This window comes from Anomaloglossus baeobatrachus, chromosome 2, assembly GCF_048569485.1.
Source record: "Anomaloglossus baeobatrachus isolate aAnoBae1 chromosome 2, aAnoBae1.hap1, whole genome shotgun sequence".
NCBI lineage: Eukaryota > Metazoa > Chordata > Amphibia > Anura > Aromobatidae > Anomaloglossus > Anomaloglossus baeobatrachus.
In genome coordinates, this window is record NC_134354.1 from 240020397 (window position 1) to 240035275 (window position 14879).

Consider the following 14879-nt stretch of genomic DNA (forward strand, 5'->3'; position numbering starts at 1 on the left):
AGGCTGCTAGTTTTGGTACCCCTGCTGATGCTGGCACGGCAGGTGTTGCAAATGGCCTTTTTTGAATCATCTGGATCCAACTTAAAAAACTGCCAGACTCGGGAAGACCTAACATTTGTACAGGCACCTTGTGTCGTCGTGTTGTTCCGGGGAACGGTTGCCTGACTTCTGCCTGGGGCCACCACCCTGCTTCTTACTGCCTGTTGTGATGCTACGCCTCCCTCCCCCTGTGCACTGCTGTCCTCGCTCTGCATATCCTCCTGCCAGGTTGGGTCAGTTACTGGATCATCCACCACGTCGTCTTCCTCTTCCGCACCCTGCTCCTCCTCCTGACTTCCTGACAATTGTGTCTCATCATCGTCCACCACTTGTTGAGACACGTTGCCAACTTCGTGAGAACGTGGCTGCTCAAATATTTGGCCATCTGTACAGACGATCTCCTCATGACCCACTTCAATATGAGCTGGCGAGAGGCCAGAATGTGTGAATGGAAACGTGAACAGCTCTTCCGAGTGTCCAAGTGTGGGATCATTAATGTCCGAGGAGGACGTGTACTCAGCCTGGTGGTAGGAAGGAGGATCAGGTTCAGAAATGTGCGGTGCAGTATCACGGCTACTGACACTTGACCGTGTGGAAGACAGAGTGTTTGTGGTGGTGCCAATCTGACTGGAAGCATTATCTGCTATCCAACTAACAACCTGTTGACACTGGTCTTGGTTCAAGAGCGGTGTACTGCTGCGGTCCCCAAGAATTTGGGACAGGACGTGCGAGCGCCTAGATGTGGCCCTTTGTTGTGGCGAAATTAGAGCTTGCCCACGACCTCGGCCTCTGCCTGCACCACCATCACGTCCACTTCCTTGTTCCTTGCCAATGCCCTTGCGCATTTTGCAATGCTGTGCACTGCTGACGTGTATATTCACTACTTGTGCGTTATATCAAAGTTTGTGGAAATTGCACACAAGTGCACCTGTACGCTGCCACCAACAGGCACACACGTGCGGTTTTAAAAACCAAGCACGGACGCAATAAGAACCTAACAGGTTTTTTTGGGGAGCGACAATTACAGACAAGTCAGACACTATCTGGACTGTTTTACACTGTGTACACCAGCCCCAGATATGATGAAGGCTGGTATACGGTCACCACTAGGAATGGCTATATATACCCTGCCTGCCTGCCTGCCTGTATACTGGTACAATAGTCCTGACAAGGACTCTTCTGGTCACTAGCCTGTATTCAGACCTGGCTATACCCTGCCTGTTTATAGCAACAATAGTCCTGAGAAGGACTCTGCTACTGTACTCCGACCTGGCTATACCCTGCCTGCCTGTATACAACTAGAATAGTCCTGAGAAGGACTTTTGGTCACACTGTTTGCAGCCCTGCAACTGAAAAAGCTATAAAGGGCCGCAAAGCTTTCCCTGAATCAGCGACACTCTCCCTGCACTGACTGTCTGGATAGCTGTGAGCAGAGCACAGCGCGCCGGCCGGTATAAAGGCTCGGTCACGCTGTGCAGGCCGGCCAATCACTGCAATTCCACAACTAACAGGGCTGTGGCATTGCAGTGGTCTGCCAGCCAATCCCTGCATGAGGGCTGGCTCTCAAAAGAGCGCCAACATGCAGAAATGAAGACCACGAGTACAGCACGAGTATCGCGAGATTACTCGGTCCCCGCCGAGCAGCCCGAGTACAGCGCTACTCGTGCGAGTACCGAGTAGTTACAAGCATGCTCGCTCATCACTAATTAAAATATGTTTTAATTATATACTTGGGATTTTCATGTACCTTTTTCATCCTTCTGAGGATTTATGTTTTAATAGGCTTATTAAGGTGCTTTCCCATCAGACAGAACAAATGGTTATAGATGGGGACTAACATATATTCATAACTTACACTGTAGATGTCTCTGATTGGAGTTGTTCCCTTTCTTTTATTCTCCATCTTATCCAGATTCTATGATGACTTTTCATATCCACAGCTGGATTCTCTCTTCTCCAATCTTCTGCAGCACATCCTGACACAGTGCCCTTAAAAATACTAGTGTAATGATAATGCTCCTTAAAAAAAATATCTGGCCATATTGTTCCCCTCAATATTTTCCCCTTTACTTAGCACCCTGCGCAAAACATGACCACACACACACACACACACACACACACACACACACACACACACTATCCCTCTAATCGTACTTGGCCTCAATACTGTCCTAACCTTTCCCTTCTCACACTCCCCCTGCTGCATACTCTTTTGTCTCTGTACTGTGCTCTCATACTCTTCCCCTAATGCTACTCTGTCTCTATACTGCCTCCCACACTAACTAGTCTCTGTGCACTTTTCCACCATTATGTCCACTCGTACCTTTCATCCATCCTGTCTCTTCACATGTTTTCCTTCGCTACTGTCCTCTCACACGTTTCTTCACTATATGATGCCAAAACCAATTTCTTACTACTTTTATATAAAATCATATAATTTTATTAATATCAATTTCACGTACATAACATACATTTAAAAGCAAGATGAAGATAGAGGAAGGATTGTCTATCCCTACCACTGTTCCTTCCTCACTACGGGGGTCGGCGTCCTAAAGTGAAGACGCCCCCGTTCAAACGACGGCTATCCCTGGGTTTTGCCCTCCCTAATGGTAACCGTGATCCCTCTCAGATGGAAACAACCCCTACAGTAGTAACACCACAGTGAGGAAGAGGTGCTCAGTCCGCAGTGGCTAATTTGTCTGTATCACCACTCAGACGAGTAGGGATACGGGGCATAGGAAAGTCGTCAGATGTTCCATATGTCTATGTGCTCAACTAAGGGTATAAATGAGTCAAACTTCTACATAGGTCAATGTGCTCAGTTAGAGGTAGACAGATGAGTCACACTTAATGAGAATTCAAGAAATGCCCAATAAAAGGTAAGTAACATTTCTTATAGAACTCAATTCAAGAAATGCCCTCGGGCACTGTGGTTTTACTACTGTAGGGGTTGTTTCCATCTGAGAGGGATCACGGTTACCATTAGGGAGGGCAAAACCCAGGGATAGCCGTCGTTTGAACGGGGGCATCTTCACTTTAGGACGCCGACCCCCGTAGTGAGGAAGGAACAGTGGTAGGGATAGACAATCCTTCCTCTATCTTCATCTTGCTTTTAAATGTATGTTATGTACGTGAAATTGATATTAATAAAATTATATGATTTTATATAAAAGTAGTAAGAAATTGGTTTTGGCAAAATATCTACTTTAGTATCCAAAATAGGTTTAGTATTCACTATATGATGCCCTCAAAGTATGCACCCCAAAACTGTGCCCTTACACTCCTCCCACACGATCCCCTCACACTTTCCTTCCCATACAATCTCCTCACAATATTCTCAATACTGTTCCCTCATACATTTATTTCCCCGTACTGCACAATACTGTTCTGTGACACTTCGCCTACAATGTGTCCTCACACTTTTCACCCCCGGACTGTCCCATCATACATTTTTCCCTATACTGTCTCCAAAAATTATTCCTCTATCCTGTCTGCTCACACTATTCCCCCCATACTGTCCATTTACAGTTTTCCCCATGGTGTCCCCTTATACTTCTTCTTCTTACTGTCCCTGCACACTTCTCCCTTATACTGTTCTCTTAGGCTTTTCTCCCATACTGTCTCTTCACAATTCCCCTATAATATTCCCTTACACTTTTCCCCCACACTGTCGACACATAGTTCTCCCTCATATTGTCCCTTCACACTTCCCCATATTGTCCCCTCACCACCTCCATACTGTTCTTCCACAAGATTCCCCAACAATAACTCTCCTGTTTCATCCTCCACAAGAAAATAAAGCTTCCACTATTATGTCAGATATAAAATGAAAAATCCAGAAGTTCCCACATTAAAAATGGGTAAGAATTGTTCATGTACTGATGAGTGCTGTCATTCAACTTCATTCATCTTGAATTCTCTGAATATCATGTGTCTAGTCCTATTCAATGATTGGCAGCAAGCCTGTTTGACTATGCATTCTCAGATACCTGTCAGCTACTAACTGGGACTGATGACATGACTATTCGGCAGAGAAAAAGCAATGATTCAGATAATTTTATTGTAATAAAAGTGATAGTAAAACTTCTTACAAAATTGTACATAAATGTGCTTAGGCTCTTCTGCTCTGTAACAGAAATGACTATTTGTATAATGTGAAAGGTTCCCATTAATGTTATTGTTTGTAACAATGGTTTACTAGTTGAAAGTTAATTGTCTCCGTTACCATTTTTAGGTACAAGTTCAAAAACATCAACTACAGAACCTGTCTGTCAGATGGATCTTGGAGTTTGCCCATTCCTGAATGTGAAGGTATAGTAATAAATAAGTGTTCATTTGTAAGTGTGTAAAGGAAGGGGAATTGTTATAAAGTGTACCTACTAGTTTAACAAACGAGAAACGTCAACCCTGATTGCTAAAACAAAGAGGCAATGGCTCCTCACTAAATGGATTGGGGAAAGCAATGTAAAGTTGTCAATGATGAGTAGGGAGAGAATAGGAAAGATCTATTGTTCAAACCTCAGGAAATTTCCTAGATTGAGTAATGCCCGGGAGACACTTACTAAGATGTAATAAAATGTCCATCATTATCTAATATATAAAACTGAGTATATGTGTCTGTGTATATGTGTGTGTGTGTGTGTGTGTGTGTGTCTGCTAAAGGAATCAGTACCGTCACATGTACATTAACGAACTTTTGCACATACACCCCATGTGACTCAGGGAACGCCATAGACTATGTTTTGATGGAAAAATTTAACCCCGCACTTTACAGTTACTTTCCTAAAAACTGCCTCCAATAAAGTCAATGGAGCTGCGAGCTGCAGGTTATTAATAGCAGTATAGGAACAAAAGACATTCATAGTATAAGAAGCTTATGTGTGAGGTAATATGATTTCGATGGGGAGACAGATGGAGAGATACAGAAAGAGACAGACAGGGAGAGAGACATAGGCACAGACAGGGAAAAAGACAGACAGATAGGGAAAGATAGAGAGTGAGACAGACAGGGAAAGAGACAGGGAGAGAGAGACAGGGAAAGAGACAGACAGAGGCAGACAGAAACACACAGACAGACGGAAAGAGGCAGGCAGACAGGGAAAGAGACAGACAGGGAATGAGACAGAGACAGACGGGGAAAGAGAGAGAGACAGACAGGGAAAGAAAGAGAGACAGACGGGGAAAGAGAGAGAGACAGACGGGGAAAGAGACAGAGACAGACGGTGAAAGAGACAGAGAGAGACAGCTAGGGAAAGAGACAGAGAGACAGCCAGGAAAGAGAGAGAGATAGAGACAGACAGACTGAGAAAGAAACAGACCTAAGAAAGACACAGACCTGGGAAAGAGACAGAGAGATAGAGACAAACAAGAAAAGAGAAAGAGAGATACAATCAGACAGGGAAAGAGACAGACAGAGAGACAGACAAAGACAGACAAAGACAGACTGGGAAAGAGACAGACGAGGAAAGTGACAGACAGGCAAAGAGACAGATGGGCAAAGAGAGATGGAGACAGACAAATAGAGAGAGACAGAGACAGACACAGAGATAGAAAGAGACAGACAGACAGAGATAAAGAGAGACAGACAGAGATAGAGAGACACAGAGACTGATACAGAGACAGATAGACACAGAGACACAGAGATATAGACACAGACACACAGAGACAGGGAAAGAGACAGACAGGGAAAGAGACAGAAAGAGAGAGACTGGTAGAGAGACAGAGACAGTTACTATCCCGGGCAACGCCGGGTACTACAGCTAGTATTTACATAAATCATAATGATCTTCTGATTACTGCCTATAGTACTTATGATATTGCTCCTAGAGGGGGGCACTGTTACACTGCTGGTATTATAGTTATCTCCAATACCTACAGTGTAACCTCTTAGATGCGACAGTCAAAAGCATCAACAGCATCAAATGAGTTTGACAGAGAGAGGGGGCTTCCTCTAGCTGTTATTTGACACATTATAACACATGCTGTGTTGCAGTGGCAACAAGAACCTAACAATGGCTCCCAGGTCTGCCCTTGTTATGGTACTATTTGGTCATAAGTAGTGATGGGGCAATAGTAAAATATTCAGGTTTGGTTACTATTTGTATATTCGTACCGTATAACGAACTTAATGCAAGTAAATGGGGAACTCGAACATTTTTCCCGAGGACCTTTCAAGGAGGTCTGGAAGGGCTGTAAAAATGCTGCAATGGATGGAAAAGTGCTGAAACTGAATGGGAACAGCATGGGAGAAGATGCCTGGATGCATTTCTGACAGCTGGTTTCTAAGAATAATGTTGTCAGAGAATTACGCCACTTTTAGAGAATGACAATAAAAGCTACAAAATCAAATCTAAATTGGATTGTACAAGAACAAATGTTAAGAAACATTCATTCTTTCCTGTATAATTACTTGTATATTAGGCAAAATAAAAAAGAGAATAAATAAATCCTCCCATTTAGACTCTGTTAACACTTAGCGGTTTTGCTTTTCATTTTCTTATTGCTTTTAATCCTGAAAGAAAATTTCACCGGGAAATGTAATTGTAACATTTTACTACTTTATCTGAGCAGGTGGTGTGTGTAACATGGTCAAACACCTCCTGTTTAATTTATGAATAGCTGTATTAATCAGTGCTAGACTAGATTGTAATTATGACTTTTTGGTTGATTATTGCACCAGCAGGTATAAAAATGCAGCCCAAAAATCACTCCCATCAATGATGTAAGGTCACCTTACACTAATTCCGGACACACTGAGGTCAAGATGGCATGTGTGGATCTTTTTTTTTTGGGGGGGGGGGGCCTCCCCCTCCTCTCCTCCACCATATCCACAGAGTCATCATGTTGCCCTCAATCATAATTTTTGGAGTTCCATCAGGTGGCCTTCAATCATACATTTGGAATGGCCATCTCTCATAAAACTTAGTGTTGCCTCCATAGAAATTGACAAGTTGAGGATTTAAAAAATGCATGCCAGGTCTGTAAAAAGAAAACCTGCAATAGGCACAAGATTTCTATAAATCCTGTCCACTTTGCGGTAACTATAAGATGGTGCATTTTTTGAGCAGTGAAATTATGTAGAGTCAAAATCTCCACAAATACTCAAAGTAGGAACTTAAAGTGAATCTGTCACCAGGTTTTTGCCACCTATACTGAGAGCAGCATAATGTAGGGCCAGAGATCCTGATTCCAGTGATATTTCACTTACCAGGTTGCTTAGTGTGTTTTGATAAAATCACTGTTTAATCAGCAGTAGATTATCATGAGAGGACCTCTTGGTTTACTGTCAGGTAGTCCAGCATATTCACGAGCTCTGTATAACTGCTAGATCTGCAGCAGAGAAAACATTGATTTTATCAATATGACAGCAAACAGCTCAGTAAGTGACACATCCCCCATCTGAGAGCAGTATAATGTAGAGACAGAGACCCAGGGCCCAGTGTAAGTATGTAGTACCACAGGTCGCAGAAGAACTGACACGCACAGCAGGAATGTCTTTCAGGGTTTTTACTCACTTCGGATGGCAGGGGTGAGTAACCCGGGCGATACTGGGATGTCCCAAGAGTGGAACCAGGCTCCTTCAGGCTGACTTAGGGGGTGGCTGCTGACTCGTCTTTCTAGCCCTCTTGTTTTTGTGGTGACCCAGACTTGTAGTCCTACGGGGTCACCCAGGGAAGTTGCTTCCGCCTGTTCTTCCTTTTTCGGCCCATTTGCTTGTAGCCTGGACCAGGTAACTCCAGCTGCTTGCCTCTTGTTCGTATGGGCCCTCTCGTTGCTGCGTGGCTGCGGACTCTGTGGTGGTTTGGTGAAGGGCATGAAGTGCCCTCACCTGCAGGTTGAGCAGGCCAACTGAATGGGCCCCTGCTCTGGGGACCTGTAACCCCGTGCGGGCAGGGTCTACTGGCAGTCCCCGTACTCAGCCACCTCTCTGCGCTCCGGCCTCAGGTGGTTTTCGGGTGGCACTACCAGGTAGCCCTTTCTCCCCCACCGACAACCACTGCACCTGCGGTGTCTGACTAGTGACAGCCTCCAGGTTTCCTCTTTGCGACTGCTCTCCCTGAGCTTCCCTAACTGACTCGGCTCACTACTCCCTCCCCTCTGTGCCTGTCTCCGCAACTTAGCAACCAGCCTCTCTACCACACTCCTTGAGTGGAGATGGAGGCCACGCCCCCTCCTGGATTCCCCAGGGGTCCTTTCAAAGGTCAATGTGGGAGACCTGGTTACTAAGTGCCTGCGTGTCCACACCCCGGTCAGCCTTCTGGATTTCCTGTGTTGTACTGACCCAGCATGGGTGCAGTACTCAGTGGTGCCTGACCAGGTCAGGGGCGCCACATATTCACATTGGAAAAAACATAGCACCCAACATTAGGAACCGTTATTATAAAAAACACAAAAGAACATAAGTACAAGCAATAACAGCAATAAATACTGTTTCCTTACATTATAATACACCCACAATAATACACAGTAAAGACAAAAGATGTTTGCATATTGAAATTCAACATATTATTTCTTATATCAGCAAAAAAAATACACAATGAGCAAACACAGTAGGGTAAAACATTGTGATCTGTTATACACATTTCACAGTACATTGTATTAACATAAAGAAGCTGAGTAGTCAATGTTACCTGGAAAGAAAAAAGAAAAAAATAGAAATAAATTCAATATACCACAATCAATAATAATACAGCAGATCAGTTTTATAGTTTAACTCATGAGGAAAACTGTTTTCTAACTATAATACCCAATAAGCCTTGCGGGCTTGTAAATGCATGTCCCACGATAGGGACGATTTACCCTGTCAATGCCACATACTTGCATGCAGGAAAGAGCACCATTATGCTTCTCTAAAAAGCGACGAGATACACTAGATATAGAGCAACTATTAGATAAGGGGTCAGATTGAGCACCAGCAGCATGAACAGATACACGGACCTTAAAATTATGTATCCTGCGTCCAACGTATTGTAAATTACATTCCATGCAAGTAACTAGATAAACCAAATAATTAGTATTCCAATTCCTGATGTTTCTCAGATTAAACACTTTCTTGGTGTAAGCTGATTGGAATGATCTAGATTTAGTGCTGAATTTACACAATCCGCATCTAGGCATATTACATTGGAAACATTCTGTTATATCCAGCCGAGTCTTTTGCGTTTGGACAGAATTAGTTTATGCACTGGATGTCTGGCGCCCCTGAGAGTCCAGTCGCCACAGAGGTACTGCACCTCAGCCAGAGGTGTGATATCCCATTCCCTGGTAAGGAGGAGCACACAGACTGTTACACACACACACACACACACACACTCTTTGTATAGCTACATTCCATCAGGCTGTGGTTAGGGCGAGTTGCTCCTTAGTTAGAGCACAGTCCCGGAGTCATTCTAGAGGTGGAGTTAGTTAGTGGGTGGATACTTAGAACAGAGTGTGAGGAAAGAAAGTGAAATTAGACAGAACGAGTTAGGTGGAAAACAAAGGTGGAAACGGAGGGGAGAGGTCCTAGGGACTGGAGCCAGAGAAGGTCATCCTAGGGCCAGGAAGGAAGTAAGAGTACCTTCACACTTTAGCGATGCAGCAGCGATCCAACCAGCGATCTGACCTGGTCAGGATCGCTGCTGCATCGCTACATGGTCGCTGGTGAGCTGTCAAACAGGCAGATCTCACCAGCGACCAGTGACCAGCCCCCAGCCAGCAGCGACGTGCAAGCGACGCTGCGCTTGCACGGAGCCGGCGTCTGGAAGCTGCGGACACTGGTAACTAAGGTAAACATCGGGTATGGTTACCCGATGTTTACCTTAGTTACCAGCTCACACCGCTTAACTTAGCGTGTGCAGGGAGCAGGAGCCGGCACTGGCAGCGTGAGAGCTGCGGAGGCTGGTAACGAAGGGAAATATCGGGTAACCACCTTGGTTACCCGATGTTTACCTTAGTTACAGCTTACCGCAGGCTGTTAGACGCCGGCTCCTGCTCCCTTCACATTCAGGATTGTTGCTCTCTCGCTGTCACACACAGCGATGTGTGCTTATCAGCGGGAGAGCAACAATAAAAAAACGAACCAGGGCTGTGTGTAACGAGCAGTGATCTCACAGCAGGGGCCAGATCGCTGCTCAGTGTCACACACAGCGAGATCGCTAATGAGGTCACAAAAAACGTGACTCAGCAGCGATCTCAGTAGCGATCTCGCTGTGTGTGAAGTACCCCTTAATGAAGAAGCGATCCTAGAGCCATGGGAAGTGAGAAATCCACCCGTGAGCTCGAATCCATAGCTGACTGACCAGTGTGAAGGGACTTGGCCGCAAAGGGGACTGGCCCCTAGACTAGTGGAGAACTACAAGACTTAGCTAGCAAAACCGGAGGTTGAGGTAACTTCAAGTCCCAAAGCCACAACCACACGCAAATCCACTGAAAAGGTGACCACAGAGGCCCAAGGGATTAGGTAGAAGAGCCTCCCAAAATAGGGTCCGCGGACACCAGCTCAGGGCACTGTGTTTGAGACGCAGGGCAGGAGGGCAAAGCCAGTGTAGGGAAACGACCAGGAAAGGGACACAGAAAGGTGCACTGGCCTTGTGCCTCTGAATTACCTGGGGATCGGCTGGATCATCGCAGGACTCAGCACTCCAAGGGCAGTATTTGATTGGCCGGCTGTGATAATCTGGAACTGACAACTGTGAGTAAAGAACTTGTGACTGCATCCCGCTGTGTCGTAGAATCATTTCCCACCAGCCCCGTGCTATTCCAACATCCCACTGGCTGAAAACTGCCTACGATTGCCCTGGGGTCCCAGCTCCACCTGTGGGGAGCTGTACCATCTCAGCTGCGTCACCATCTGCCCCAGCGGTCCCATCTAAGCAGTGTCGGCCATATTTGGCTGAATACCACAGGTGGCAACACGAAGCATCATCCCCTGTAAATATATCTCCTCCATTTAAACGACACCGCCAGGGTCACGGAGTCGGGCCCTGCCGCCATGATATCCTCTTAGAACAGAACCGGCCTTGTTCCAAGTGTCCTCTTGGATGGCCCTTGGGGCGTGTCAAATCAAAGAATATTTGATAAAATTTTAGATCTCCTGGCTACATAATGAACACCATTTTTAAGAATTTGGGACAGCATGGGTCCTGTTCTAATAAGGGTAAGTTCTTTATAATAGATACAATAGCTGGATATTCACTATAGAAAGGTGTTGAAAAAGTTAACAAAGAATACCCATTACCAGAGCTTTTTTGCAGATAAAGGCAATCCTGCCTCGTTTTATTAGTAGTAATGGCTTCCGCACTACTAATATAATCTGGGAGTAATTTCTTTGTTTGTATCTTAGGCTATGTGCACACATTGCGTCGTGTCCATGCTGAAATTTCTGCAGCGATTTAGCAGTGCATGTGCGCTTCAAATCGCTGCAGAAACACTGTGTAATGGATGCAGTGTGTTTGCAGCATAGATGTCGATTTCATGCTTTCTGGATGCTGCCTCTCCCATAGACAGAGTGGGAGCAGCATCCAAAGCGCACAAAATAAGTGACATGCTGCATTTTTAAACGCAGAGAATTTGTCACATTTTTGACCCTCAAATCGCTGCGTTCAAAAAAACATCGTGCGCACGGATTATGCACAATCTTCATAGATTGTGCAGGGGACGCAGGATGTGTGACGCCCTGGACCCCAGGGGTCACAGGTCACAACACTCACCACATACACCCCCACACTAGAAAGGTACCATCAGTCAACCACAAAGACCTGATTGCCTCCCTCAGTGTTAGACAGGCACACCAGGTGGGCGGAGTCAGGCGGAAAGACACGCCCCCGATGAGTCTGCTGGCCTGAGGCAGGAAAACAGTAAACAGTTGAGTACAGAAGTGGAGTGCAAACAGACGGTTCAAAACAGTCAGGCAGGCAGACGGCAGTGGCCACCTGCAGGAGACCAGGAATACGACCAGCGGAACCGTAAGGGACCGGGACAGGGTAGTGGCCCACCGGAACAGAACCGGGGAGCTAACTGGATACTGGAGCACCAGGCACCGACTAGGCTATATGCCACCACCATAGACGAATTAACTGATTATGGTCTGGACCTCAGGGGTTCATTTCCACCAAAGTCCCGTTTGAAGGCAACAGCCCAACCCGTCTGGATAGTAGCCACCGCCAGACGCCAGAGATCCAAGGGCCAGCGTCTGCAGGCAACAGGGGCTCCTACGACACATACATGCCGGGGAGCGGACCACCAGTGCCCAGGCACAGTGGTCACACTACAAACACAGGTGCAGGAGAAAGGCGGACATTGCCAATCCGACTAGGAAGCTGCAGCCGGCTGTGGGCCCCGTTCATACCTCCGTTTGGTTTACCAGTGACTCTGTGTGGTTTAATCGTGAGTACAACAGTGCCATCAGGCACCGCACCGCTCTGCACCGCAACACCGGGCCATGCACCCCTGCCCACAGCCCGACCGGGGCCCCGGGACCAACATTCCCCTACCCACGGAGGGGTCAACACCTAGCTGCGCCACTACACCGCTCCTGGGAGTTCCCGTACCTTCAGCGCAGTGTTGGTGTCCACCATCACCACAACCCGTGGGTGGCGTCACAAACAATCATCCTAAAACTAAATACCCGCATCCCCCGTGTGTAACGCCAACCCCCCTTGCAGAGCGATGTGACCCCCGGGTCCGTGAGAGGCTCGAGCCACCACCCGTAGAACGCGAGCACGGATCCGAGCGGCTCGGCGGCCACAGCCGAGGCCGCGAGGCAGTACACATCGACTCTTCTGGCGTCACGAATAGGATTGAACCAGTCTACTTACCGTTAGAAGTGCGCCTTGTGATCCCCGTCACCGGCGTCCCGCTGAAAAATTTGAAGATCCGCCATCTTGGGCGCAAAAGTTTCCTGCTCGAGTTGTCTTCCCCGAATAGTGAAGGCGCAAAAGCGAAGCCCCGCTCCCATAGAGAAGAGTGCTGTAGAAAACCAAGGGGGGAGCGGGTGAAGAATGGCGGCATATAACTAGCGCTGCAGAGTGCAGGGATGCCAGGACTCTGCCGAAACCCGTTCCTGGACACAGCAGCAAGATGTGCCAGGAGCTCCAGGCCACAGTCCACTCCATGATGGCGGAGTGGATGTCGGAAATGAAGGGCCTGGTTGCAACCGTGCGGGCATATGAAGTGGAGGTGGTCTCTGAGGAGCGGGTAAGCCACCCACGCCCCTATGTCCCCGAGGGAACGGCCGCTGCGGCTGAGGGGCCCGGCCTGCTGCCATCCACCACGCCACCTCCCTCACTGCCCATGCCTGCGGCCACCGCCCCAACCGACCCGTTACCCCTGTCACCGGTAGCGGAGCCCGCAGCGTCTGAGGGAGAGGGCCCAGACCTGGGGCCCCTGGGGCACCTTTACACCGTCCTGGCACCTGTTGCGGCTTCTATCCCGGCTGCGACGGAGATGATGACGGCCCCGGCAGTCCGCCTGGCCGCAATGGAGGCGATTTTCGACCCGAAGCCAGCACCTCAAGTCCCGATGACCACTCCCAGACACCCGGCCTCGGCTGAGGCATGGCGGGGATGTACCTGCCAAGCGGCAGAACAGGCCACGTCACAGCGGGGTCCCTCGTTACCGAAGGTGCCGGTCGTAGCCGGCACAGAAGGATTCCAGCTGGGCCCGTCCCCCACACAAGCTGACCCAGAGCAGGTTGAAGATGCTCCATACTGGGAGCGGCAGCTACGGTAGCTGCGCCACGAGATCGCTGTTTAAAGAGAAGAGTGTTGAAAGGTAGCGGTTCCCGGCTACCATGTTACAGTCCCTGTTGGCACCAACAATTTATTTTGTGGTAGCCCGTTGGCTGCTGAAGTGCCCGTCCCCGTTGGGACTGATGTTGCCCCCTTTCTCCCTCAAAGACAAGGCTGAGAACTTGCAAGCCACCCAAAAACTATTGGGCTTGTAAATAGTGCCCAACTGCCCCTTCCCGCAATTGCCAGTCCCCGGAGAGGCTGGTTGGAGGAAGGACCCGCAGCAGAGCAGGCTGGAGTCTGGTCACCACCAGGACCGGTGACCATCCTTCGGGTCAGGGGTCCCCTTGGACGTGGGGCCTCTGAAGGACTGCCGGGTGCGTAGCACCGTACCCGTTCCCGCTTGGGTGGGAAAGCGGATGGACTTATTCCCGTAATGTTATTAAAAATGTTTTCCCGTTTGCAACGGTTCAAGTGATGTGCCTCACGTAAGGGAAGAAATGAAAAATGCTTTTTTCTTGAATGTTTTACTTGTTATTTATCTTTCAGAAAAATAAAAACCGGTGTGGACGGGCAGCCTGCGAACGGTCAGCATTAAACCAAGGGGGAATGTGACGTCCTGGACCCCAGGGGTCACAGGTTACAACACTCACCACATACACCCCCACACTAGAAAGGTACCATCAGTCAACCACAAAGACCTGATTGCCTCCCTCAGTGTTAGACAGGCACACCAGGTGGGCGGAGTCAGGCGGAATGACACGCCTTCTGAGGAGTCTGCTGGCCTGAGGCAGGAAAACAGTAAACAGTTGAGTACAGAAGTGGAGTGCAAACAGACGGTTCAAAACAGTCAGGCAGGCAGACGGCAGTGGCCGCCTGCAGGAGAACGGGAATACGACCAGCGTAACCGCAAGGGACCGGGATAGGGTAGTGGCCCGCCGGAACCGAACCGGGGAGCTAACTGGATACCGGAGCACCAGGCAGAGTACTCAGACCCCGACTAGGCTATATGACACCACCATAGTCGAATTAACTGGCCAGGCAGGCCCGGACTGACAGGCGGGAGGGGCGGGACTTCTCCCGGTGGGCTGGCCGGTGGAGGGGTGGGGGGGCCGCCCCCCGCCTCTCCTG

The 14879-nt window shown here is 48.2% G+C and overlaps 1 protein-coding gene across 3 annotated transcripts in view; it reads left to right on the forward strand.

The window, feature by feature from the left end:
• LOC142291291 (sushi, von Willebrand factor type A, EGF and pentraxin domain-containing protein 1-like) overlaps positions 1–14879 on the forward strand; it is a 344209-nt gene that overhangs the window by 150333 nt on the left and 178997 nt on the right. For all 3 annotated transcript variants that reach the window (XM_075335715.1, XM_075335716.1, XM_075335717.1), the window contains one exon: positions 4274–4350. In XM_075335715.1, coding sequence (XP_075191830.1) covers positions 4274–4350 — 77 coding nt within the window. The remainder of the gene's footprint in view (positions 1–4273; positions 4351–14879) is intronic.